At 44.6% G+C, this 26,851-nt stretch overlaps 1 protein-coding gene across 1 annotated transcript in view; it reads right to left on the bottom strand.

Annotated features, from left to right (window-relative positions):
* Positions 1-10,762: 10,762 nt before the first annotated feature.
* LOC127914230 (alkylglycerol monooxygenase-like) overlaps positions 10,763-26,851 on the bottom strand; it is a 34,876-nt gene continuing 18,787 nt past the window's right edge. The window contains exons 4-9 of the mRNA XM_052489082.1: positions 21,339-21,406; positions 19,765-19,831; positions 19,455-19,534; positions 14,852-14,934; positions 14,482-14,584; positions 10,763-10,903 (exon numbers count right to left, since the gene is read on the bottom strand). Coding sequence (XP_052345042.1) covers positions 10,763-10,903; positions 14,482-14,584; positions 14,852-14,934; positions 19,455-19,534; positions 19,765-19,831; positions 21,339-21,406 — 542 coding nt within the window. The remainder of the gene's footprint in view (positions 10,904-14,481; positions 14,585-14,851; positions 14,935-19,454; positions 19,535-19,764; positions 19,832-21,338; positions 21,407-26,851) is intronic.

The raw sequence follows: 26,851 nt of genomic DNA, 5'->3' as shown, positions 1-26,851 counted from the left end.
GGACATACGTTTTTACACTGCAGCACTTTACAGAGACATGAGGTTGTGATGTGAGCTGTACCCATCCCTGAGATGGATTGTGATCGAAAGTGAAGCAAGGCCCCAGGAGTACCCCACAAATCACATAAAAGGCCGGGATGTATGTTGGATCGACCGGGGGTACTGTATTTGTTCTGCTCCCATCTCTCTGTTGGCCGTACTACGCTACATTTTAATAGACTTCTCTGGGAAAATAATGCACGTGGAATAGATTACATGCGGAAGCGGGGGTTTGATCGTCTGTAAATAGGAAATATGAGCAGAGAACACTGGTTCACCAAGTAGGAATCTCAACAAATCCACTCTCACTCACTTTGTTTTGATTTCAAGAGACGGTAGTTCATTAGAGGACCAATATGAGTTAAACAAATGGGCTCAGAGCAGGACAAATAGAAATGCATGTGGTAGATATTTATTTTTGAGTAGTTTCCGTTAACTCGTGTCCAAATCAAGTCATAGAACATACTGTTCTACCTTTCTGAGCAAGGAGGATACACTTCTACAGTACCGTCGAGACTGCATTGACTATAAATAAAGTGCGATATTGAATAGTCAAGAGAGCTGCCACAAGGTGAGAGGGTAGTCTTTCTTCTTATACCTTTGACTCCACACCTCCCTACATTGGGGTACCTGTGGCTGTCCTGGGCAGTAGGGGGTTAACATGGTGGAGCCCTGAGTTCTCCCATGCAGCTGCACTCATGATTGAAATGAAAACAGCGCAGAATGGGTGCTGTCAGGAGTGTGATATATGACTTGTAATGGGATGTTTCCAGAGCTCCCCTCCCGTCCATATGGCTAGCCTGCCTACAGTCCACATTAGGAGAGAGAGATGCAATACTCAAACATCTGCATAACAGGGCTAAGAGATTCTTAGACACACACAAACACATACTCCCTCAATCGCAGGCAGGGATACACACACAAGCGCACACACACACATATGTGGGTATGTATGCATGCATGCATACAGTGCATTCGAAAAGTATTCAGGCCCCTTGAGTTATCCCCTCCAAAATGACGTTGCAGCCTTATTCTAAAATGGATTAAAATACATTTTTCCTGATCAATCTACACATAATACCCCAGGCAGCGTAGCCTAGTGGTTAGAGCGTTGGACTAGTAACCGGAAGGTTGTGAGTTCAAACCCCCGAGCTGACAAGGTACAAATCTGTCGTTCTGCCCCTGAACAGGCAGTTAACCCACTGTTCCCAGATTTGTCCTGAATGCCAAGCGTCACGTATGGAGGAAACCTGGCACCAACCCTATGGTGAAGCATAGTGGTGGCAGCATCATGCTGTGGCGATGTTTTTCAGAGGCAGGGACTGGGAGACTAGTCAGGATCGAGGGAAAGTTGAACGGAGCAAAGTACAGAGAAATCCTTGATGAAGTCCTGAGCGCTCCGGAGCAGGTTCTCAGATTGGTGCGAAGATTCACCTTCCAACAGGACAACGACCCTAAGCACACAACCAAGACATCCAACCTGACAGAGCTTGAGAGGATCTGCAGAGAAGAATGGGAGAAACTCCCCAAATACAGATGTGCCAAACTCGTAGTGTCATACCAAAAATAGACTCAAGGCTGTAATCACTGTCAAAGGTGCTTCAACAAAGACTAAAATGGCGCTGACAGAGAGGGATGCCTCACTTCTAATCCTTAGGAAACTTTGCAGTACTTCGTTTTTTTATTTATTATTTCTTACGTTGTTAGCCCAGAATATCTTAGTGTTATTACTGTCACACCCTGATCTGTTTCACCAGTCTTTGTGCTGGTCTCCACTCCCTTCCAGGAGTCATCCATCCTCCCCATTATCCTCAGTGTATTTATACCTGTGTTCTCTGTCTGTTGTCAGTTTGTTTTATTCATCAAGCCTACCAGCGTTTTTCTCCTTACTCCTGTCTTCTAGTTTTCCCAGTTTTGACCATTCTGCCTGCCCTGACCCTGCCTGCCGTTCTGTACGTTGTCATACCTGGGGCGGCAGGGTAGCCTAGTGGTTTGAGCGTTGGACTAGTAACTGGAAGGTTGCAAGTTCAAATCCCCGAGCTGACAAGGTACAACTCTGTCGTTCTGCCCCTGAACAAGCAGTAACCCACTGTTCCTAGGCCGTCATCGAAAATAAGAATTTGTTCTTAACTGACTTGCCTAGTTAAATAAAGGTAACATATATTTTTTAAACTCCACCCTGGATTATTGATCTCTGTCTACCCTAACCCCGAGACTGTCTGCCGTTCTGTACCGTATGGACTCTGATCTGGATTACTGATCTGTTGCCTGCACCCTGTTCTAGTAATACACTTTTGTTACTTCAACACTGTCTTCATCTTGGTCTTCTCCTGAAACATGGTATTACATACAGCCGGGAAGAACTATTGGATATCAGAGCGGCATCAATTTAATTGCACTACGACAGGGAATACGACTTTCCCGATGCAAATCCTTTGTCCGCAGCACTCAAGACATTTGAACTGATTCCAGAGGCCGACCCAAAACAACGCCGTCTTCTAGTCAGACTTCGGAGGCGCGCACACCAAGTCCTTTTGTTCACCTGACCTACAATTCCTCACAATCAAATGCCGACCGTATTATCTCCCAAGAGAATTATCTTGGGTTATTGTCACAGCCGTGTATATCCCCCCTCAAGCCAAAACCGCAAAGGCCCTCAAGGAACTTCATTGGACTTTATGCAAACGGGAAACCATATATCCTGATGCTGCATTTGTTGTGGGTGAGGATTTTAACGAAGCAAATTTGAGGAAAAGGCTACCTAAATTCTATCAGCATATCGACTGTAGCATTCACGCTGGAAAAACACTGGACCAATTTGACTTCGAACTTCCGCGATGCATACAAGGCCCTCCCCGCCCTCCATTCGGCAAATCTGACCATGACTCCATTTTGCTCCTTCCTTCCATAGGCAGAAAATCAAACAGAAAGTTCACGTGCTAAGGGCTATTCAACGCTGGTCTGGCCAATCGGAATCCACGCTTCAATATTGTTTTGATCACGCTGACTGGGATATGTTCCGGGTAGCCTCAGAGAATAATATTGACGTATACGCTAATTCGGTGAGTGAGTTTATAAGGAAGTGTATAGCAGATGTTGTACCCACTGTGACTAATTAAACCTACCCTAACCAAAAAAACAGTGGCTAGATGGCTACATTCGCGCTAAACTGGAAGTGCGTACCACAGCATTTAACCATGGAAAGGCAAGTGGGAATATAGCAGAATACAAACAGAGTAGTCATTCCCTCTCCAAGGCAATCAAACAAGCAAAATGTCAGTATAGAGACAAAGTGTAGTCACAAGATGTATGTGGCAGGGTCTACAGACAACCACAGACTACAAAAGGAAAACTAGCCATATCCTGGATACAGACGTCTTGCTTCCAGACAAACTAAACACCTTCTTTCCCCTGCCGTCATCCCTAGCCATGTCCTCAGAGCATTTGCAGACCAGCTGGCTGGTGTGTTTACGGACATATTCAATCTTTCCCTATCCCAGTCTGTTGTCCCCACATGCTTCAAGATGGCCACAATTGTTCCTGTACCCAAGAATGCAAGGGTAACTGAACTAGATGACTATCACACCGTAGCACTCACTTCTGTCCTCATGCAGTGCTTTGAGAGACTAGTTAAGGATCATATCACATCCACCTTACCTGTCACCCTAGACCCACTTCAATTTGCTTACCTCTCCAATTGGTCCACAGACAATGCAATTGCCATCACACTACACCCTGCCCTGTCCCATCTGGACAAGAGGAATACCTATGTAAGAATGCTGTTCATTGACTATAGCTCAGCATTAAACACCATAGTACTCTCCAAGCTCATCATTAAGCTTGAGGCCATGGGACTCAAACCCGCGCTGTGCAATTGGGTCCTGGACTTGCTGACGGGCTGCTGCTGGGTGGTGAAGGTAGGAAACAACATCTCCACTTCGCTGATTCTCAACACTGCGGGACCACAAGGGTGCGTGCTCAGTCCCCTCCTGTACTCCCTGTTCACCAATGACTGTGTGGCCAAGCACACCTCCAGACACTGTCCAGTGTCTGTGTTGTTATTTTGCTCATCTTAAAATTTTATTTTTATTGGCCAGTCTGAGATATTGCTTTTTCTTTGCAACTCTGCCTAGAAAGCCAGCAACCCGGAGTCGCCTCTTCACTGTTGACGTTGAGACTGGTGTTTTGCGGGTACTATTTAATGAAGCTGCCAGTTGAGAACTTGTGAGGCACTCTAATGTACTTGTCCTCTTGCTCAGTTGTGCACCAGGGCCTCCCAATCCTCTTTCTATTCTGGTTAGAGCCCGTTTGCACTGTTCTGTGAAGGGAGTTGTACACAGCATTGTACAAGATCTCCAGTTTCTTGGCAATTTCTCGCATGGAATAGCCTTAATTTCTAAGAACAAGAATAGACTGAGAAGTTTCAGAAGAAAGCTCTTTGTTTCTGGACATTTTGAACCTGTAATTGAACCCACAAATGCTGATGCTCCAGATATTCAACTAGTCTAACAATGGCCAGTTTTATTGCTTCTTTAATTAGGACAACAGTTTTCAGCTGTGCTGACAAAGGCAAAATGGTTTTCTAAATGATCAATAAGCCTTTTAAAATGATAAACTTGGATTAGCTAATACAACGTGCCATTGGAACACAGGAGTGATGGTTGCTGATACTGGGCCTCTGTACACCTATGTAGATATTCTATTAAAAATCAGCCGTTTCAAGCTACAATAGTCATTTACAATATTAACAATGTCTACACTGTATTTCTGATCAATTTGATGTTAGTTTAATGGACAAAAAAATGTTATTTTCTTTCAAAAACAAGGTCATTTCTAAGTGACCCCAAACTTTTGAACGATAGTGTATGTATGTAGTAAAAACACACTTCTCTCCTCCTGCTGGGTCTAGTTCCTCCCTCTTCACTATAAGCAGACACACTTGACTCCTGTCTTTGAACCCAGTCAACAGAGAGATGCTGAGCAGGTTAATATCTCTCCAGAGAGGCGACTCTGTTTGGGGCCTAACAACTGTATGAGAGCCATGGGAAACACTCCCCAACACACACATACAGACACACAGATAAACAGACACACACACACATGCACGTACGCATGCATGTGCAGACACTCACATAACACACACTGCTTGTGCAGTAGTAATGTCGCAAAATAATGTAATGTAGCAAAATTCTGCTATATTCCCAATCATGATTAAGTCACAAAGGGACTCCTTCAGTGTCTCAGTCTACTCTTTCAACTCTTATCAGCACTATTTTCTCCAAGGTCCAAGGTCACAACAAACCTATCCTGTCCATGAGGCCTTTCACCTTTCTACTGTTCTGGGGTCAGCGAAAGTGAAAGACAATTCACCATCACTGACCTCCTGGCTATGTGTGTCTACACACTATTAGAATGTCATTACTGCAGAAGCCATGGGCTCGGCACATTCACATTCAGCCATGGAAGTTTAGGGCCATGTCTCAAATGGCACCCCGTTTCCTTTATAGTGCTCTACTTTGAGCATAAGGCCATAGGGCTCTGGTGAAAAGTAGCACACATTATAGTGAATAGGATGTCATTTGGAATGCACACTAAGCCTCAGCCATGAAAGTCTCGATCTTACTAATACCCATAATGCTCTGGGTGGTTCCAGCGGTGAGGCGGCCCACTCCGGAGAGAGAGAGCGCAGGCGGAAAGTTGGCAGCCGCGGCGCGACGGGAGCCGGTCCAGAAACAAGGGATGAAAAAACAAAGGAGAGAGAAGGAGAGAGAGGGAGACTTCTGCCTTGCAAAATCAAGCCTGGTGTGCTTTGATGGAGCAATCAGGCCAAGCCAGAGCCCTAGAACTAGAGTCTCAGCGGACGTTCTGTAAATCAGTTCAATGGGATTCCACAGAGAAGGGCAAAGATGGATGGAACCCCAGGGGCTTGTAAGAGAGAGAGAGATAACTATCCCTCCCTTCTTTCGCTCCACCTCCACCTCTGTCTTCTCCTCCCTCTCATCCTCTGTCAGCGTATTGTACTGTAGGAACCTGATCACATTCAAACATCCTGGCTAGTGGCTAGTAGTGGCCGGGGACTTTAATGCACAGAAACTTAAACCCGTTTTACCTAATTTCTACCAGCATGTTAAATGTGCAACCAGACGAAAAATAACTCTAGACCACCTTTACTTCACACACAGAGATGTGTACAAAGCTCTCCCTCACCCTCCAATTGGCAAATCTGACCATATATCTATCCTCCTGATTCCTGCTTACAAGCAAAAACTAAAGCAGGAAGCACCAGTGACTCGGTCAATAAAGAAGTGGTCAGATGAAGCAGATGCTAAGCTACAGGACTGTTTTGCTTGCACAGATTGGAATATGTTCTGGGATTCTTCCGATGGCATTGAGGAGTACACCACATCAGCCACTGGCTTCATCAATAAGTGCACCGATGGCGTCGTCCCGTCCCCACAGTGACTGTACGTACATACCCCAATCAGAAGCCATGGATTTTATGTGTTTATGTGTCGGGGGGCTAGGGTCAGTTTGTTATATCTGGAGTACTTCTCCTGTCTTAGCCGGTGTCCTGTGTGAATTTAAGTATGCTCTCTCTAATTCTCTCTTTCTCTCTTTCTTTCTCGGAGGACCTGAGCCCTAGGACCATGCCTCAGGACTACCTGGCATGATGACTCCTTGCTGTCCCCAGTCCACCTGGCCGTGCTGCTGCTCCAGTTTCAACTGTTCTGCCTGCGACTATGGAACACTGCCCTGTTCACCGGATGTGCTACCTGTCCTAGACCGGCTGTTTTCAACTCTCTAGAGACAGCAGGAGCGGTAGAGAAACTTTGAATGATTGGCTATGAAAAACCAACTGACATTTACTCCTGAGATGCTGACTTGCTGCACCCTCGACAACTACTGTGATTATTATTATTTGACCATGCTGGTCATTTATGAACATTTGAACATCTTGGCCATGTTCTGTTCTAATCTCCACCTGGCACAGCCAGAAGAGGACTGGCCACCCCTCATAGCCTGGTTCCTCTCTAGGTTTCTTCCTATGTTTTGGCCTTTCTAGGGAGTTTTTCCTAGTCACCGTGCTTCTACACCTGCATTGTTTGCTGTTTGGGGTTTTAGGCTGGGTTTCTGTACAGCACTTTGAGATATCAGCTGATGTAAGAAGGGCTATATAAATACATTTGATTTGATTACCGCCAACATTCCCACTGAGCTAAAGGGTAGAGCTGCCTCTTTCAAAGAGCGGGACTCTAACCCGGACGCTTATAAGAAATCCTGCGAGGCCCTCAGACGAACCATCAAACAGGCAAATCTTCAATACAGGACTAAGATTGAATCGGACTACACTGGCTCCGATGCTTGTCGGATGTGGCAGGGCTTGCAAACTATTCAAAACTACAAAGGGAAGCACAGCCGCGAGCTGCCCAGTTACAAGAGTCTACCAGACGAGCTAAATTACACACTGACGCATGCATGAGAGCATCAGCTGTTCTGGCTGACTGTGTGATCCCGCTCTTCGTAGCCGATGTGAGTAAGACCTTTAAACAGATCAACATTTACAAGGCAGCCGAGCCAGACAGATTACCAGGACGTGTACTCCGAGCATGCGCTGACCAACTGGCAAGTGTCTTCACTTACATTTTCAGTGGTAAGGGTAGCTAACAACACATCTGCCACGCTGATCCTCAACACGGGGGCCCCTCAGGGGTTTGTGCTCAGTCCCCTCCTGTACTCCCTGTTCACTCATAACTCCATGGCCAGGCACGACTCCAACACCATCATTAAGTTTGCCGACAACGCAACAATAGTAGGCCTGATCACCGACAACGAAGAGACAGCCTATAGGGAGGAGGTCAGAGACCTGGCCGTGTGGTGCCAGGATAACAACCTCTCCCTCAATGTGATCAAGACAAAGGAGATGATTGTTGACTACAGGAAAAGTAGGACAGAGCATGCCCTCATTCTCATCAACGGGGCTGTAGTGGAGCAGGTTCCTTGGTGTCCACATCACCAACAAACTATCATGGTCCAAACGCACCAAGACAGTCGTGAAGAGGGCACGACAGAGCCTATTCCCCCTCAGGAGACTGAAAAGATTTGGCATGGGCCATCAGATCCTCAAAAAGTTATACAGTCGCACCATCGAGAGCATCCTGACCCAGTACATCACTGGGGCCAAGCTTCCTGCCATCCAGTACCTCTATACCAGGCGGTGTCAGAGGAAGGCCCAAAAAAGACTCCAGCAACCCTGGTCATAGACTGCATGGCAAGTGGTACCAGAGCACCAAATCTAGTTCCAAAAGGCTTTTTAATAGCTTCTACCCCCAAGCCATAAGAGTCCTAAACAGCTAATTAAATGGCTACCTAGACTATTGCATAGCCTCGCTACTGTTATTTTACTGCCGCTTATATTAATTATTAATTCTTATTTATTACTTATCTATTTTTTACTAACACTTCATTTTCTTTAATCAGCATTGTTGGTTAAGGGCTTGTAAGTAAGCATTTCACTGTTGTATTCGGGCGCATGTGACAAATAACATTTGATTTGATTTAGTACTGGGGTTGGAATAGCATGACAGATTAGCGTAGGGGTTTGTGGTCCTCCTTCACTACTTGACATCATATTTTTTCCTCATCTACCTCCTCCTCAATTCCTAAGTACTAGAGTAGAGAGCCAAAATAATGTCAAAAATTGTCACTGACCCAATATTTTTGGAGATCACTGTATATGTTATTAGAAAGTGAATATGTGTGATGGTGGGTGTGCCTGTGTTTGCATGTGTGCATGTCTGTGTTTCTGTTTCTTTTTTAGGTGAGGGGGGGTAAGCTCCCCTGCAACAAAGATTACCTTGCATTATATTATTCACTTAGAAAAAGAGGGTTCCAAAATGGCTTTGGCTATCCCCATAGGAGAACCCTTTTTGGTTTCAGGTAGAACTATTTTGGGTTCCATGTAAAAAACCCATGTACCTGGAACCCAATAGGGTTCTACCTGTAAACAAAAGGGTTCTTCCTGAAACCAAAAAGGGTTATTTAAAGGGCTCTCCTATGGGGACAGCCGAAGAAACCTTTTAGGTTCTAGATAGCACCTTTTTTTCTAAGAGTGTAGGCCTTAGAAATAAACACTTCTATCCCCAGTGTGTCTGTATCTATGGCTTCAGTTTGTTATATTGTGACTAATACATACAGAACTTGTTTTGAGAGCGTTGCTTTTGCGGCATGAAATCTGATTACATGGAATTTGGACCAGTGAGACAACAGCTGGATTTCAAGGAGAAAGGGCGTAGGAGTATGTAAGTCCATAAGTACATAAGTGTTTCCTTGGATTGTAAATTTACCATCTAGTCATGTTGTATATTGTTGGTAATGTTTTTGTATTTCATTGATGAATAATTTACTCCTAAAACAACTATTATGGTGTGCTTTGGCTTTTGAGGATATCAAGTCAGAGCCATTATTCATAATGTCACAATCGTCGTAATGATGAGACCAAGGCGCAGCGCGAGTAGAGTTCCACGTAATTTTAATAAACCGAAACTCACTGAACAAAAACAACAAACAACCAAACGAAACATGAAGCTACTGTTGTGCACTCAAGGAACTAAATGTAGACAAGATCCCACAACAGAAAGTCCAAAGGTGCGGACTCCCGGCCGCAAACCTGAACCTATAGGGGAGGGTCTAGGTGGGCATCTACCCTCGGTGGCGGCTCCGGTTTGCGGCGTAGTCCCTGCTCCCTACACAGATCCCTCCGCTTCTATAGAACCGAACCGTGGATCATCGCCGCTGGAGGCTCTAGACTGCAGCTCGTCACCGGAGGCCCCGAGCTGGGGACCGTCGCCGGAGGCCCCGGACCGTCGCCCCGAGGCCCCGGACCGTCGCCCCGAGGCTCCGGACCGTCGCCCCGAGGCTCCGGACCGTCGCCCGAGTCTCCGGACTGTGGACCGTCGCCGGAGTCTCCGGACTGTGGACCGTCGCCGGAGGCTCCGGACTGTGGACCGTCGCCGGAGGCTCCGGACTGTGGACCGTCGCCGGAGGCTCCGGACTGTGGAGGCGCACTGGAGGCCTGATGCGTGGGACCGGTACAGGTGGCACCGGGCTGATGACACACACCTCAGGGCGAGTGTGGGCAGGAGAAACAAGACGTACTGGACTGTGACGGCGCAATGGAGGCTTGATGCTTGGAACTGGTACAAGTGGCACATGGCTGATGACACACACCTCAGGGCGAGTGCGAGGAGCAGGCACAGGACGTACTGGACCGTGATGGCCCAATGGAGGTCTGGAGTATAGAGCTGGAACACTGCGTCCTGGCTGGATGCTCACTTTAGCTCGACAAGTGCGGGGCGCTGGAACAGGACGCACTGGGCTGTGAAGGCGTACTGGCGATACAGTACGTAGAGCCGGCGCAGGATATCCTGGTCCAAAGAGGTGTACTGGAGACCAGGAGCGCTGAGCTGGCACCACCCGTCCTGGCTTGATTCCCACTCTAGCGCGGCAAATGCGGGGAGCTGGAACAGAGCACACCGGGCTGTGAATGCCACTGGAGACACCTTGCATAACACGGTGCCTGACCAGTCACACACTCCCCATGGTAAGCACGGGGAGTTGGCTCAGGTCTGAACCCTGTCTCTGCCAATCCCCCAGTGTGCCTCCCCAAACTTTTTTGGGGCTGCCTCTCGTGCTTGCCTTGTTGGTATAACTCCTCGTAATGTCGTCATTCTGCTTTCTCTGCCTCTATCTCCTCCTTAGGACGGTGATACTCTCCGGCCTGCGTCCAGGCTCCTTTTCCATCCAGGATCTCCTCCAAGTCCACTCCTCCTGTACATGCTGCTTGGTCCATTTTTGGTGGGATCTTCTGTCACAATCGTCGTAATGATGAGACCAAGGCACAGCGTAAGTAGAGTTCCACATAATTTTAATAAACTGAAACTCACTGAACAAAAACAACCAAACGAAACGTGAAGCTACTGTTGTGCACTCAAGGAACTAAATGTAGACAAGATCCCACAACAGAAAGTGGGATAAAGGGCTGCCTAAGTATGATTCCCAATCAGAGACAACGATAGACAGCTGCCTCTGATTGGGAACCACACTCGGCCACAAACAAAGAAATAGACAACATAGAATGTACACAAAATAGAATGCACAAAACTAGAGTACCCACCCTAGTCACACCCTAACCTAACCAAAATATATAGAAAAACAGGGATATCTAAGTTCAGGGTGTGACACATAAGGTGTCTTCGAGTAGGAGTGTTGATCATAATTAATAATATTATATGGACGGGGCGCCTGATCCTAGATCAGCACTCCTACTCTGAGATGGCTTTCAGGAATTACCACAAAAAACAAACAAACAATCTATTTCGATTTCCATGGCATAAGCCTTGACAACACATAAACAGTTTGTACTGTTGAGTGACGTGTACCCCAGCACATTGACTGATACTATTTCACACAAGCAGTAGTTTGGGCTGTTTACTTGGAGAAAACACTATTACCCCACACTTCAAATCCCTCCATTTTTGCCAAAGAGGAGATTTGCTTTCCATCCCTGGGAGCATTGAGATGATGTCATTCTCTCAGACTTTCCATAGCCCCAAATGATCCCTTAACCTCAGGCATTTCAGTGTGTTTCTGCTGTGTTTCTCTCTCAAAAGGGCGCTAACGCTAACCTCTCGCACCTGAAAATGAGCTTGTGGAAACAGATCTCTCAGATAACAGTGTATATTCACTGATTGCTGTCTTATCTTTTCATTCAGGGTTGGTGTGTCAACAATGGGTGGAACTATGGGTTTATGGGAGATGTTGTTCTTGTAGATGGGTCAGGTGTTGGGCTAGATAAGAGATGCCATGAGCTGAGGTGAGCTTTGGTGTTGACGTGAACTTGATAATATTGTTCTGACTCAATGGAATATTTTTTTCCCCCTCAAAAGGTTAGAGAAAATCAAAATAAGTGTTACACAAAATAGAGGAAGTGATCAAAAATAATGAATTAATAAGTTATGACGATTTCTGGCATACTTGTGGATTCAGTTATATAGTGTTATATGAGCCCTGCTCACAGCAAAAAGTGCCAACTGCAAACAGACCCTCATTGGCAAAGTAGCCTCCTCATGATACTGAATCTGACTACAGACAACTCTTTTCTCATTGGTTGTGCAGTGAGCGACTCATTTTGAATACAAAGTGATTCATCATTCTCACAGCAGGGCTAAGAAGAGCCGCTCAGAGGTTCCTTTTCCAATACACCGGTCCATGGGAGGACAGGTGTATTTTTATTATGTCTCTTAAATTGCTATGACTTCACTAGTCAGGGGGTTAACCTGTTGGGAGAGTAGCTCCTTAATGACAGTCCAACCGGGATCAACAGCACGTTCCCTTACGCCTTCAGGCAGACAGACCATGGGCCTAAAAACCATATGTTACATCATTACAGGCCAGTCCTCCCAAGTCTCAACGCCCAGCCCCTAATCATAACCACACACAGACACATGCACGCACAAACACACACACATACAGTGTAAATGCACTGGTACACACGCACATACACGCAATCATGCAGGCACACGGACACACACGTACATACACACACACAAATATATTCTCTCTCTCTCACACACAGACACACACATATATATTCTCGCTCACACGCACGCACACACACACACACTTTATGCCCGCCCACACACCACCATTCTACCTAATACAGCCTGGCTCCATGTGTGCCACTCAGACATTGGGTGTGGGTGGGGAAGGGAGGGTGAGAGGTACCCCAGCCTTGGTTTACAGGTCAAGCCTGCAGCTTTACAAGGGAAATATCCAGAGCCACTATAAATACCACAGTGAGCTTTAAGGGTGCTGTATATCATGCCAGTGGGCTTTGAGTGCTTAAACTCAACCTATTTTTTGTAGTTCTTTTTTAATAGTGGAATCGAATGAGTGACTACAATGAAATGTGAACTTCCCTCCACTTTGAGTCCCCGGCATGAATTGATCGGCGCGACTTCAAAACGCCTAGCCGCCAGCAGCAAAGAGTTGGCCGTTCACCTCACACGTCAGGACAATATATCATTACCGTACCTCGGTGTCTTTGTTGCCTCATTTGTAGCAATGGGGAACAAGGTACAAAGTCAGGAAACGTTTCATGAAAATCACAACGCGTTTCAATGGGCACCACTTGCTTAGGTGACATTTATTACGCTCCAACTGAAATACTGAGACATCGAATAGGGCCTAATGACTCATTCACAGACAGAGTATATAAAACAAAGATGTCATGGAGAAAATACTGCCATGTAGCATGTAGTGAATAAATCACGATGAACACATTTTTCAAGTTGAAGTTGAATGCATTTGTAATGAATTCACAACATTTTTTATTAGTTTTTATCATCTTGAAAAAAAAGGGGCTGGGAAAAAAACTCCAGACTCCTTTTTGAACACCTGAGTGTGCAGATGTGCAGTCACACAATAAAAGTAGCGATTCAGCCGCAGCGCTCACGTGTGAATCTCATCAGCCAGCTTTGGTTAGCGGCAGACTAGACTAATTGGTTCCAGAAGTGTTGCAGGTCGCACTGCCTGAGATGGCAGGGAACAAGGGAGTAAAGGAGGGAGGGAGAGAGGGAGAGAGGGAGAGAGAAGGGCAAGTAATGAGAGGTCAGCCACGAGCTAGAACTCCACCGCAAGTGCCAGAAACGCACAGCAATTTTATGGTCAATTGAGCCGTACATCTGGAGTCATACATCACAGGTAAATGTGGGGCCGGAGCCAGTGATGGTTCACACACACACACACACACACGTAGTCCCTCTCTCACACACACACACACATACACACGCTAACGCACAAACACAATGAGGCACGATGGACAGATACAGGGACACACACACGCTACAGTAATGGCCTATCTGTCACACCTAAACACAGTGCATCTTTATCCACAGAACATGGCTGGCTACAGGAAGGGCCGATGCTCTAACAAGACCTAATGGCCCCTAAAGACTGGTTGTCGACTCCGCTCATCATCAGAGACAAATTCGCACACTCTACTCCCCACACACCCATCCTACTATCGCCCGGAGGGCATACTGCTAAGTGCACTATTTCCTGACACTCTTTCACACGGTCATCGTCCAAAAAAACATTCTTATTGATTGGTTAATATGGTTGTATTACTCTAATCGTTACCTCTGAAAGTATGTTTATGTCTCATTGTCACGTACAGTACGTCTGTATTTCCTAGTAATATGTTTGGGACAATGTAATGGCGTGGATAAATGCCTATTTTTATCTCTAGCTTCACATTACAGTAGGATACCAAGTTATCACACCTCTTGAAGAATTTGTGTTGTAAATGTTAGTAGCATATGGTATTATTCTCCAAAAGGGGGTTCTAAAAATGTTGTCGGAGCAGCACGGTCAGTCTCCTACCTCAATGGGCACAACCAGTGGTGCTGGTGCCGTCATGTAGCCGTATCGTAGCAGCATCACCGTCAGAACACAGCGCAGCAACTCCAACATGGATGCCGTTGACCTGCCTAGGGAAAGAAAGTAACAACCACCAATAAGGAACTCAATTGATTCAAGTCAATTCAGTCATGGCATTGAAATCCAACAGATATGAGAGAACCTATTGATCAGTCATCATTGCAGTTCTTTCCATGTCAATCTTTTAAATGGTTTGACTTAAATTGGGTTGGACCACATAACCTTGAAGAGGACCATTCTGTGTGTACTAATTCCAAGCAATTTACAGTGATGGATAACAGTACCGTAACAGTGATATGTGACAGTACAGTACCTTTGGTCAATGATGAAGCCAATGGAGGTCAGACTGAGTAGAATGTAGCCAGTCATCATCAGAACAGTCAGCTGGGATAGCATCTATAACATAGACACACAAATAATGCTTATCTTAAGAAAAAAGAAAAAGTTATGGGAAAAATACATAAACATCAAGTACAGATGTAGGATCTTAATTTGAATCCCCTGTTGCAGGATAACTTTCATGCAACGCAGGAAATGTCAAACTTGCAGTGTATTTCAGATTTATAATGGCTTCTGATGTTTGTCTTTCCTCGTTGAAATTTCAGACTTGATTTTCCCTTACGAAAAATGTATCAACAAAAATGTCCATCAATTATAATATAATTCACATTTCCTCTTGCTGTAGGATTCTTTTCCCGTTGAAGCAAACTGGATCAAATTAAGATCCTGCATCTGTATGGTGAATTATGGGCACAGGAGATTTGACTACGAGTGAAGTCATGAACCATGTCCCTTTTAATAGCCCAGACTACACATCTATACACAGTAAGCTATTATATTACATCTAGCTCCCCAACACAATATAGAGTAGAGTTTTGCCAGTAACCGTGACTCACACAATTAAGGCAGCCCCAGCACCTCTCTGATTCACAAGGGTTGGGTTGAATGAGGAAGACACATTTCGATTGAAGGCATTCAGTTGTGCAACTGACTAGGTATACCCTTTCCCTTTCTCATGCTCAATATAATAGGGATATTACCTCTGACCATGTCTGTTTTGTCCCGCTAAGGGACTTGACCAGAGTCCCTTAGCGGTACATAGCTCTCAGTACCACTATACACTATAGGGAACACTAGTTCTATACTGTACATATTGACATTGACCTTGGTGAGCTGCTTGTGTTTTGTTCGCACACAACCCCAACCTGTGGATGGATACATGAGTGGTGAAAATCCATGACCTTAAGTTCCTAACCTAAAAGACAGCTGTAAGACTAGCCTCTCCTAAGGGACTCGATTGGTCTGCCAGAGCAGGGGTTGGATCTTCAACACTCCGCTCAGAGGCCCTGACATGCAAACGTCACTGGTCTCCTTCCATGCAGTACATACACAACAATGTACATTCCCTGCAGGCCATATATGGCATCAACATATCAACAGGAAGCAATAAAGTAGTATTTCTTAATGTTTATATGGTACAGGCCCTATAATCGTTAAACCCTATATTCCCCTAACCCACATGTGGGAAAGTATAGGCGGGGCGCTACTGTATGTATTCAATTGGGGCAAATAAGAGGTAATGAATCAACGTTTCCATTACATGGATTCCAAAGACACACAGTAAACTTATCCATCACTACGGTCAGTAACGTTTAAGGTCTAAATTGACAGTAATACAGTAACTACAGTTATTGTAAGCTAATTACAAATCTATTCAGCAATGTATTATTTGGTAATTATATTTTATTTATTTATTACATTTGATTAGGTTATTATACTGTCTTGCACCCACTGGTACTGTTACCCAGGAGTCAAAGCAGGTCAGTTAGTTTACATGATCTTTACTTTGACTATCTCTACCCTGGGGGAATGGACGCTAGACACAACTGAAATGATTGGATTTTCAGGCCTGCTTAGTGTGAAAAAAAATTATTTTGTCCCATATCATATTTCAACAATAACAGTGAGTGAAAATAAAACTCCCAGATGAAATTCACCATCTGCTGGTGCTTCAGTGACTCCAGTAACCGACTGATTATGTTATTGTTTCTACATCCCCAGAGAACTGGAGATGAACGTGTTATTATCATGGCAATCATCACGACCGTTATTATTTTCAGGACAAGAGATTGGTTGGATTCTGAGTTGAGGAGTTGGCGTTTCGACTTGGTCAATTTACCTGTCTGTCCTTATCGTAAAATTAGCCAACCTGAAAGAAACTGTAGCTACACGAGGCTATACCCATGATGTAATTAAAGGCTAACTTCATTTGTTTGAAACGTTTTAATGTCTTTAAATTAAGGCTAAGACCATAAATTGCGCTACACCGTATCATCAATAGTCACCGTAAATACGTGCCTAGTGAACATGGAGGTATGCATACATACATGCACATGATTTATTGTCAGGCCAAGGTCCTAACTTTGTTATTTTCCCTGGAAATCCTGATTACAGCATCCTGAAGGCTATTTAGGTTGGGAAATGGTTGGGAAGTGGTTTACTTGGCAATTAAGGTGTTATTGTTCACTGTTAGACCACCAGCTGCTGTGCTGGTGGCCAATAAGTGGGGGGAACTCTTTGACGGTGGGCCTATGTGGAGGGAGGACCACAACTAAGGGAACACCATGGAGGTAAGAATCACATGAAGACAGGCCATTTTGTCTCAGCTTGAAGTGTTGGGTGGGACATCACATTTTGGCTAACTGAAACTATGCCTGGGGAAAAAAGCAGTCCAAAGATAACTGCTGAGGAAACCTGACTTGGGTTTTTTGAAAGTGGGGGGAGGGGGCTTTTGGCTCTGAGAGTGGAAAATAATAGACAAAGGTTATTTTAAAGAGGACTGACATTGAGTCATTCTGACTTAATGGTAGCAGAGTCACTATGTTCTGTGTAAATACTGTATAAAAACAACCACATGAAGCATGTCATCAGATAAAATAAACAATGTTTGTGACTTCGTTCCTTTGAATAGAATTAAAAAGACATTATTTCAAATGGCTAAAATAAGATAAGAGCCCATGTGCTTTCAATCCCAGTTGATTATCTATGACTGGTAACTCTTGGGATTGACAATACATAACAGATCCCGGTAAACACACAACAACATTAGACCATGTACGCAGACATAGACTTGCAGAGGCCAACTGGGATTGTATGGCAGCTCTTCTCCAGTAACCTGTCAATGACATAAACCAGAAATATTAAAACAGAAATATAATACAGCTAAGCAAAAAGATAAGACAACATAACATAATTCCTGAATGCTGCGATTTAAAAAAAAAAACTGGCCATATTGTCATGGCTTGTCTATATGCAGATCATAAGATACTTTCAAACAATTCACTATAGAACATCTACACTGTATGTACCTTAAACTTTGTTTAAAACACAGAATTGTAGAGAACTAGATGTTGAATTGGTACAGGATTCTTGCAGGGGTTTTCCAGGGGTCTTGGGTGAGTTAGCCACATGTGGGTTTCCTTTAACATTACCCTTGTAGGTGTTCCAGCCCACAGCTCTGCTTAGCCTCAAAAGCCAACACATTAGACTCTGACTCTCTCTCTCTCTCCTTAGAAAATACCCGTATAGGCCTACAATGGCAAGCCTTTCAAGATATTTCAGTCAAATTCCAGCACCCTCCACATGTTTAGAATCACCATGCAAGCGTTTAGGGACAATTTAATCATAAAGTCGAGGGGTGGAGTTTTGTTTTAAGTGTGAAAGGTCTAAATATGTGCCACCATCAGCGCTTTTTCAAAGCCAACCGCCGGGGCTCCTGATGGGCACTATAGTAGCATACACACACACACCCTTTTGATCCCTAGCAGGGCACCCACAGACTTGCTATTTAAAGTGAAAATGAGCTTATTGTGTTCCCCCTACAAAGGCCTCAATGATTTATTTGGTGTGGTGTTTCCATGTAAAGGCTGTATAAAATGTGAATCTTTCAAGTGAGAACACTGTGAGTCATTTGGACAGTAAGGATAGTGTTTTTCTTTGCATCATAATGATAGGTAATGAAGTATGAAAGTGTCAAATGTGCCCCTTTTGGGAATGCAGACACACCTAAAATGCAAGAACACTTATCTTCAACTCCCCCTTCCTACTCTCTCTCCATGATTCCCCACGGCTTTACACACCCTCTCTAACTATCGCTCTCTCGTTTTCTCTCCACCTCTAATGACAAAACGTGTCTTCCTTTTGAATGTGTCAGTACCGCGGGCACCTCTGCGTGATCCCCCAGCTTTTGGTTTGCCAGGTTTCCAACTTGGTCCTTTCCAGAGGACGCCTAACTGAATGAAGATTTTCTTGTATCTGTTGTACCTCCTCCACAAGTATTTACAGGACTTGAACTAAAGCAAAAATATAAACGCTATACCGTCACATTACAGTCACATTATATTACATAAGCAGTTTTACTATAAAAGCCCTGGTATTACTACATACTCATTGTTGTCAATGCTAATCTGTGCGTTAATTAATACTGTGTGGAGAATGTCCCTCCATTTGGGAGGGATTGCTCATGCGGTAGGTTGCCAGCGGTAAGGGCAGTGAAAATAATCAAACACAACGTCTAGTATTTCATTTGATTGGATTCTTTCACCTCTGCTGGGAGGTTTGTTTAAGGTTGCGTAATAATGTTATGGTTACAGCATGGCTGTTCCAGGGGTAACATTTACTCCTACAAAGTGATTGAGAGTAACTGCTCTACAAATGGTTTGATTCCACTGATGTAATACGGGGACAATCAGACAGTTTGCATGCAGTGTCAGCTCAGTCTGAACACTGTGACAATTTGCTCTTCGATAGCTTGTATATACATTTATAGTCTAGTAGTTTATATCTTACATTGTACAAAATAAAACACAGCAAATAAGAAAATAATCTTGTATTTTGTATTTTCTCTTGGGACTAACCTGAATATGGAGGACTTCAACTGTGTTTATTTTGTGTACGAGACCGTAGACAACTTTATCGCCGTCAGGAGCAAAGGTACCTGATGAATCAAAGTAAGAGAATGTAGTTATACCGACAATGCCATATTACAACAAGCAATCACCCTGTGAACCTTCCCTTGTCATTTTTATCAATCCAATATTCATTTCGCCCTGCCAATGAAATGCAATACATTATTTTCCTTTTTTCGCCAATACTGCACTGATCAGCTCACGTCAAGTACGACAAGAATGTGTGTTTGAGAAGAGAAGAAGAGGCTTTCTTTCTTACTGTGGTGAACTCTGTGGTGACTAGGGGTGTTTAGGAACCACTCCAGAGGTCCCATATCTCTGATCACCTGAAAGACAGAATGTACACACGATTTTAAAATTTAAAAAACAAAAAATGTAATAGCCTAGCTGCTACAATTTGGGCTGGTTCCCATATACATAAATTAAACAGATTAAACCTAGTGCTGTACTAAAAAAAATATGGTAATAGAGATTCTCGCCAATTTGTGTTATAACTGGTAGTGCAACCTGGGATCTTTTTTTGGCAATTTGGTTAACAACTAAATGTATCTGTCTTGAAACCTTAATTATAAGACTAAAGCATTTTCTTATTTGATGAGTTAGGTCTAAGCTTTAAGAATGATGGAAATCATGAGGTGGCCAAATTCCCAGAAGGAAAGAACAATATTTATCAGATTTGAAGTGAAAGCAACACTAGGATGGAGAGCGGTGCCAAGACTATAAAGCAGTTGACACTGTTGATAAATCTCTTACATACAGTACACTTGAACACACACTGTACACACACGTATACATACAAGCATGCTTGTAATAGTAGCTAATATGAACGCACACACTTCCTTCCAGAAATACAAATTAATGCATGCACAAGCATTCCAAAACAATATCTCAGTCATTCATAATCAAACACGTATGGCTGTTCAATCACTCTATTAAGCAGACAGACACACACACACACACACACACACACAAACAATCATTACAGATCATGCCATAAGGCACATATTTCAGAAGAATCTGATTTTTCTTTGGGTGCGACTTTTACAGACATTTTGACGTTAAAGTCTACCAGTGATCGTAGAGTCAGTCTGGGAAATGATTTTTAAATCATTATTTCCATGTAATGAGTGGTCTGGCAAAAGCCAGAGTTTTATCTTGAATGAAAAAGGTTTTGCCGCTTCACTTCACTTTTTTCCCCCCAGATCAGGTTTGGGAATCGCTTGCCAATAAATTACTCAACATCAAAAAAGTCTATAAAGAAATCATAAATTATATCCCACAGAAAATTGTGATTTTATGACTGTTTTCACTAATAGTGTAGTAGGGATAGAACTTTCAGCCAAAGTAGCTTTATCTCGAATTATTTTACAGTTTAAGCTATTACAGTAATTTAAATATACATAATGTTTTCTTGTTTAGAATATTGACTTCATGAATAATCATAATTAAACAGGTTTGACATTCAATAGGCATAAAGCAGATAGTAAAGGGACTAAAACGGGGGAGCCAAAGTAAAAGATTGATTCCAACTATTTTCATTTTAAGCTATTGGGGATTGTAAAAATGATACTACCAGTCACTTTAAAGGAGAATATTGTTTTGCTTCTGTTTGGAATATTTCATAAAATCTCATTATTAGGCATTAAACGCAGGTTTGAAATGGCTCCCCTTAACAGCAGATAGTTACCTAAGCTTATCCAATAAGAAGTGCTTATTTTTTTCTCCATTTCAAAACGTTTGGCTACGGTGTGCACTAATGAATAGGACCCAGGTTGACCCTAAGGTCTTGTGGATGGTAACCTGAGACTGGGTGGTACTGTGGGTTGTATCTACCTCAGTGTGGATCCAGAACTGGTAGACCAGGTTGAATTGGATGTGAACAGCAAACACGGAGGGTGGTGCTGCCAACGCCATGGGGAGATAGACGATTATTGTGGATAGTCAGATCAATATAATAGTTCAATTTAAATCGTTTACATGCTTTGCAAGAAAAACTATTTCCCTAATAATCCTGTTTACATGGACACATCTGAAACCACCAATCAAAATAAACATACTACCACAGTGACAATGTTGTTTCTGGGAAGCTTATTTGATTCTGAGTTGGGACATATAAAGTTTGTACGTGAAACTACTTCTAAGATGCATACTTTCAGTTGTTCTGAATACACTTCACTCGCGCTAAAGAGGGAGGCACGCTTGGCTGGTGCTAGCACATGCGCATATCAAATACCCCACTGGAACTGCCATTTAAGGTGTTTACATGTCCTAATCATTCAAAAGATTGCAACAACAACAACAACAAAAATGGGTGTTTTAATCAGCGTATACTTGTGACAGTACGCCGATTAAGACAAGCAGAGTAAGGTTTTTATATGACTAATGCCATACTCGGCCTACTGCCATGATCAGTTCATCAGTTTAAAATCAAATTATTAGTGTACATGTAAACGTACTCGATGACTATGGCTATAGAACAGTATACCATACATTGTGCATAACACAGCATATGTTGTGGTGAAGGAGCAAATGTTGGACTTATCTGCATTTCTAATGCAACCTGCTTTTAATCTGTCAATGGCCACGAGGGGCAATTGCAAAGTGCAAAGAGTACGTTACTTCCTATACTGTACAGGTTTAAAGGTGCACTATGTAGAAATCACTCCCCCATTTCTTGGTTGCTAAACCTCTAATAGTTTGCCTAATTTCAGTTTATGTGACAAAATAAGATAGTATAGTGTAGGGGATCATTGAACCGTCTAAACCGCTGTGAAATATATTATCCACAACCCAAAATATTGTTTTTTCAGCTGTTGGAAGCTGGTGTACAAAACCGAAAGTAAAAGACACAAAAACAAAACATGGAAATATCTACCTCTTCTTTGACTTGCTTTCAAGTAGAATGATATATCTATAACTCATGTTTCTATGTTTTTTTTTATTTATTTGACCTTTATTTAACTAGGCAAGTCAGTTAAGAACAAATTCTTATTTTCAATGACAGCCTAGGAACAGTGGGTTAACTGCCTGTTCGGGGGCAGAACAACAGATTTGTACCTTGTCAGCTCGGGGATTTGAACTTGCAACTTTCGGTTACTAGTCCAACACTAACCACTAGTCTACCCTGACGCCCCCGAATTTGGTCTGGGTCGGCCATATAAGCTTAACTTTCTGAACATTCGAGATGTGTAGTCCACTTGTCATTCCAATCTCCTTTGCATTAGCGTAGCCTCTTCTGTAGCCTGTCAACTATGTGTCTGTCTATCCCTGTTCTCTCCTCTCTGCACAGACCATACAAACGCTCCACACCGCGTGGCCGCGGCCACCCTAATCTGGTGGTCCCAACGCGCACGACCCACGTGGAGTTCCAGGTCTCCGGTAGCCTCTGGAACTGCCGATCTGCGGCCAACAAGGCAGAGTTCATCTCAGCCTATGCCTCCCTCCAGTCCCTCGACTTCTTGGCACTGACGGAAACATGGATCACCACAGATAACACTGCCACTCCTACTGCTCTCTCTTCGTCCGCCCACGTGTTCTCGCACACCCAGAGAGATTCTGGTCAGCGGGGTGGTGGCACCGGGATCCTCATCTCTCCCAAGTGGTCATTCTCTCTTTCTCCCCTTAACCATCTGTCTATCGCCTCCTTTGAATTCCATGCTGTCACAGTTACCAGCCCTTTCAAGCTTAACATCCTTATCATTTATCGCCCTCCAGGTTCCCTCGGAGAGTTCATCAATGAGCTTGATGCCTTGATAAGCTCCTTTCCTGAGGACGGCTCACCTCTCACAGTTCTGGGCGACTTTAACCTCCCCACGTCTACCTTTGACTCATTCCTCTCTGCCTCCTTCTTTCCACTCCTCTCCTCTTTTGACCTCACCCTCTCACCTTCCCCCCCTACTCACAAGGCAGGCAATACGCTCGACCTCAACTTTACTAGATGCTGTTCTTCCACTAACCTCATTGCAACTCCCCTCCAAGTCTCCGACCACTACCTTGTATCCTTTTCCCTCTCGCTCTCATCCAACACTTCCCACACTGCCCCTACTCGGATGGTATCGCACCGTCCCAACCTTCGCTCTCTCTTCCCCGCTACTCTCTCCTCTTCCATCCTATCATCTCTTCCCTCTGCTCAAACCTTCTCCAACCTATCTCCTGATTCTGCCTCCTCAACCCTCCTCTCCTCCCTTTCTGCATCCTTTGACTCTCTATGCCCCCTATCCTCCAGGCCGGCTCGGTCCTCCCCTCCCGCTCCGTGGCTCGACGACTCATTGCGAGCTCACAGAACAGGGCTCCGGGCAGCCGAGCGGAAATGGAGGAAAACTCGCCTCCCTGCGGACCTGGCATGCTTTCGCTCCCTCCTCTCTACATTTTCCTCTTCTGTCTCTGCTGCTAAAGCCACTTTCTACCACTCTAAATTCCAAGCTTCTGCCTCTAACCCTAGGAAGCTCTTTGCCACCTTCTCCTCCCTCCTGAATCCTCCTCCCCCCCCCCCCTCCTCCCTCTCTGCAGATGACTTTGTCAACCATTTTGAAAAGAAGAAGGTCGACGACATCCGATCCTCGTTTGCTAAGTCAAACGACACCGCTGGTTCTGCTCACACTGCCCTACCCTGTGCTCTGACCTCTTTCTCCCCTCTCTCTCCAGATGAAATCTTGCGTCTTGTGACGGCCGGCCGCCCAACAACCTGCCCGCTTGACCCTATCCCCTCCTCTCTTCTCCAGACCATTTCCGGAGACCTTCTCCCTTACCTCACCTCGCTCATCAACTCATCCCTGACCGCTGGCTACGTCCCTTCCATCTTCAAGAGAGCGAGAGTTGCACCCCTTCTGAAAAAACCTACACTCGATCCCTCCGATGTCAACAACTACAGACCAGTATCCCTTTTTCTTTTCTCTCCAAAACTCTTGAACGTGCCGTCCTTGGCCAGCTCTCCCGCTATCTCTCTCAGAATGACCTTCTTGATCCAAATCAGTCAGGTTTCAAGACTAGTCATTCAACTGAGACTGCTCTTCTCTGTATCACGGAGGCGCTCCGCACCGCTAAAGCTAACTCTCTCTCCTCTGCTCTCATCCTTCTAGACCTATCGGCTGCCTTCGATACTGTGAACCATCAGATCCTCCTCTCCACCCTCTCCGAGTTGGGCATCTCCGGCGCGGCCCACGCTTGGATTGCGTCCTACCTGACAGGTCGCTCCTACCAGGTGGCGTGGCGAGAATCTGTCTCCTCACCACGCGCTCTCACCACTGGTGTCCCCCAGGGCTCTGTTCTAGGCCCTCTCCTATTCTCGCTATACACCAAGTCACTTGGCTCTGTCATAACCTCACATGGTCTCTCCTATCATTGCTATGCAGACGACACACAATTAATCTTCTCATTTCCCCCTTCTGATGACCAGGTGGCGAATCGCATCTCTGCATGTCTGGCAGACATATCAGTGTGGATGACGGATCACCACCTCAAGCTGAACAAAAGGCAAGACGGAGCTGCTCTTCCTCCAGGGGAAGGACTGCCCGTTCCATGATCTCGCCATCACGGTTGACAACTCCATTGTGTCCTCCTCCCAGAGCGCTAAGAACCTTGGCGTGATCCTGGACAACACCCTGTCGTTCTCAACTAACATCAAGGCGGTGGCCCGTTCCTGTAGGTTCATACTCTACAACATCCGCAGAGTACGACCCTGCCTCACACAGGAAGCGGCGCAGGTCCTAATCCAGGCACTTGTCATCTCCCGTCTGGATTACTGCAACTCGCTGTTGGCTGGGCTCCCTGCCTGTGCCATTAAACCCCTACAACTCATCCAGAACGCCGCAGCCCGTCTGGTGTTCAACCTTCCCAAGTTCTCTCACGTCACCCCGCTCCTCCGCTCTCTCCACTGGCTTCCAGTTGAAGCTCGCATCCGCTTCAAGACCATGGTGCTTGCCTACGGAGCTGTGAGGGGAACGGCACCTCAGTACCTCCAGGCTCTGATCAGGCCCTACACCCAAACAAGGGCACTGCGTTCATCCACCTCTGGCCTGCTCGCCTCCCTACCACTGAGGAAGTACAGTTCCCGCTCAGCCCAGTCAAAACTGTTCGCTGCTCTGGCCCCCCAATGGTGGAACAAACTCCCTCACGACGCCAGGACAGCGGAGTCAATCACCACCTTCCGGAGACACCTGAAACCCCACCTCTTTAAGGAATACCTAGGATAGGATAAGTAATCCTTCTCACCCCCCCTTTTAAGATTTAGATGCACTATTGTAAAGTGACTGTTCCACTGGATGGTGAATGCACCAATTTGTAAGTCGCTCTGGATAAGAGCGTCGGCTAAATGACTTAAATGTAATGTAAATGTAATTGGGTCGCCCATATTGCCACTTCACAGCCTGGGCGTTTTGCACAAATAGCTACTATGCATGCATGTCATCACTTGCACTCCGCTTGCACACACTTTGAATTCATTGAATTAAAAAAAATGAAGAAATTGAATTAATGAATGGAATTAATTGCATTATTTTTTTATTTTTTTTTAAGTATTAGCAACCTTCATTTTTAAAACGACTAACAACACTCATTGCCAGTCTTTAGAAAAGATAGCAAACCAAGAATCAAGCAAACCATAGGGGGACATTACGATATTATGACAACAAGGATATAAAAGCATTAGTCTAGATCTGTTGACCATCCAGCCATGTCCCTGTGCTGCAGTTTACATTCCTCTGCTGTGTTGTGATACTTGCTACATTAATATTACGATTACACTTCATTTTAACATCCAAAGAAACACGCTTGTTAAGTTTCACTGGATCTCCGAGCTGTTTCCGGACCACCCATTTCTCTGTGCTCTTTGGCAGTGGCACCCCTCAAACGCTTTGGCTTCATCTACATGGAAGTAGAGGAACCATTGCTAAGTCTGGACCACAAAGCCCCCATACAGGCTATCTATAGTAACATATACATTTCATTAAAAGCAGTGAAAGTTACTCAATACCCATTAAAAACCCATGTGGTAGCCCTGATGTGCAATTGTGCTATGATTACACAATAAATGATAACAAAAACAAATAATTCAACTCTAATTAAAGTTGATAACAAAGTTGGGTTTTGAAAATGGAGAGAGGCACATTTTTGCCTGCTAAATATAGTCATGCGTACGATGAGCGGATACTCACTGGGCTAGCTCTCTATTCGTTCTATTTCGAGAGTTCACTCTAAATTGACATCTTGAAGGTACTGTATGGCTCTTTCAGTGTTTAATAAATTTGTGAATTCTATCGAAACAGAGAGCCATTAAACCCAATGGGTCGAGAGACGCCACCTGAACAAACACACCGTGCAGAAAGTGTGTGTGAAGGTGTGTACAGTAT

This window comes from Oncorhynchus keta, chromosome 31 (genome assembly GCF_023373465.1).
Source record: "Oncorhynchus keta strain PuntledgeMale-10-30-2019 chromosome 31, Oket_V2, whole genome shotgun sequence".
Lineage (NCBI taxonomy): Eukaryota > Metazoa > Chordata > Actinopteri > Salmoniformes > Salmonidae > Oncorhynchus > Oncorhynchus keta.
The sequence above is the reverse complement of the archived record's forward strand: the minus strand, read 5'-3'. Positions and strand labels throughout refer to the sequence as shown.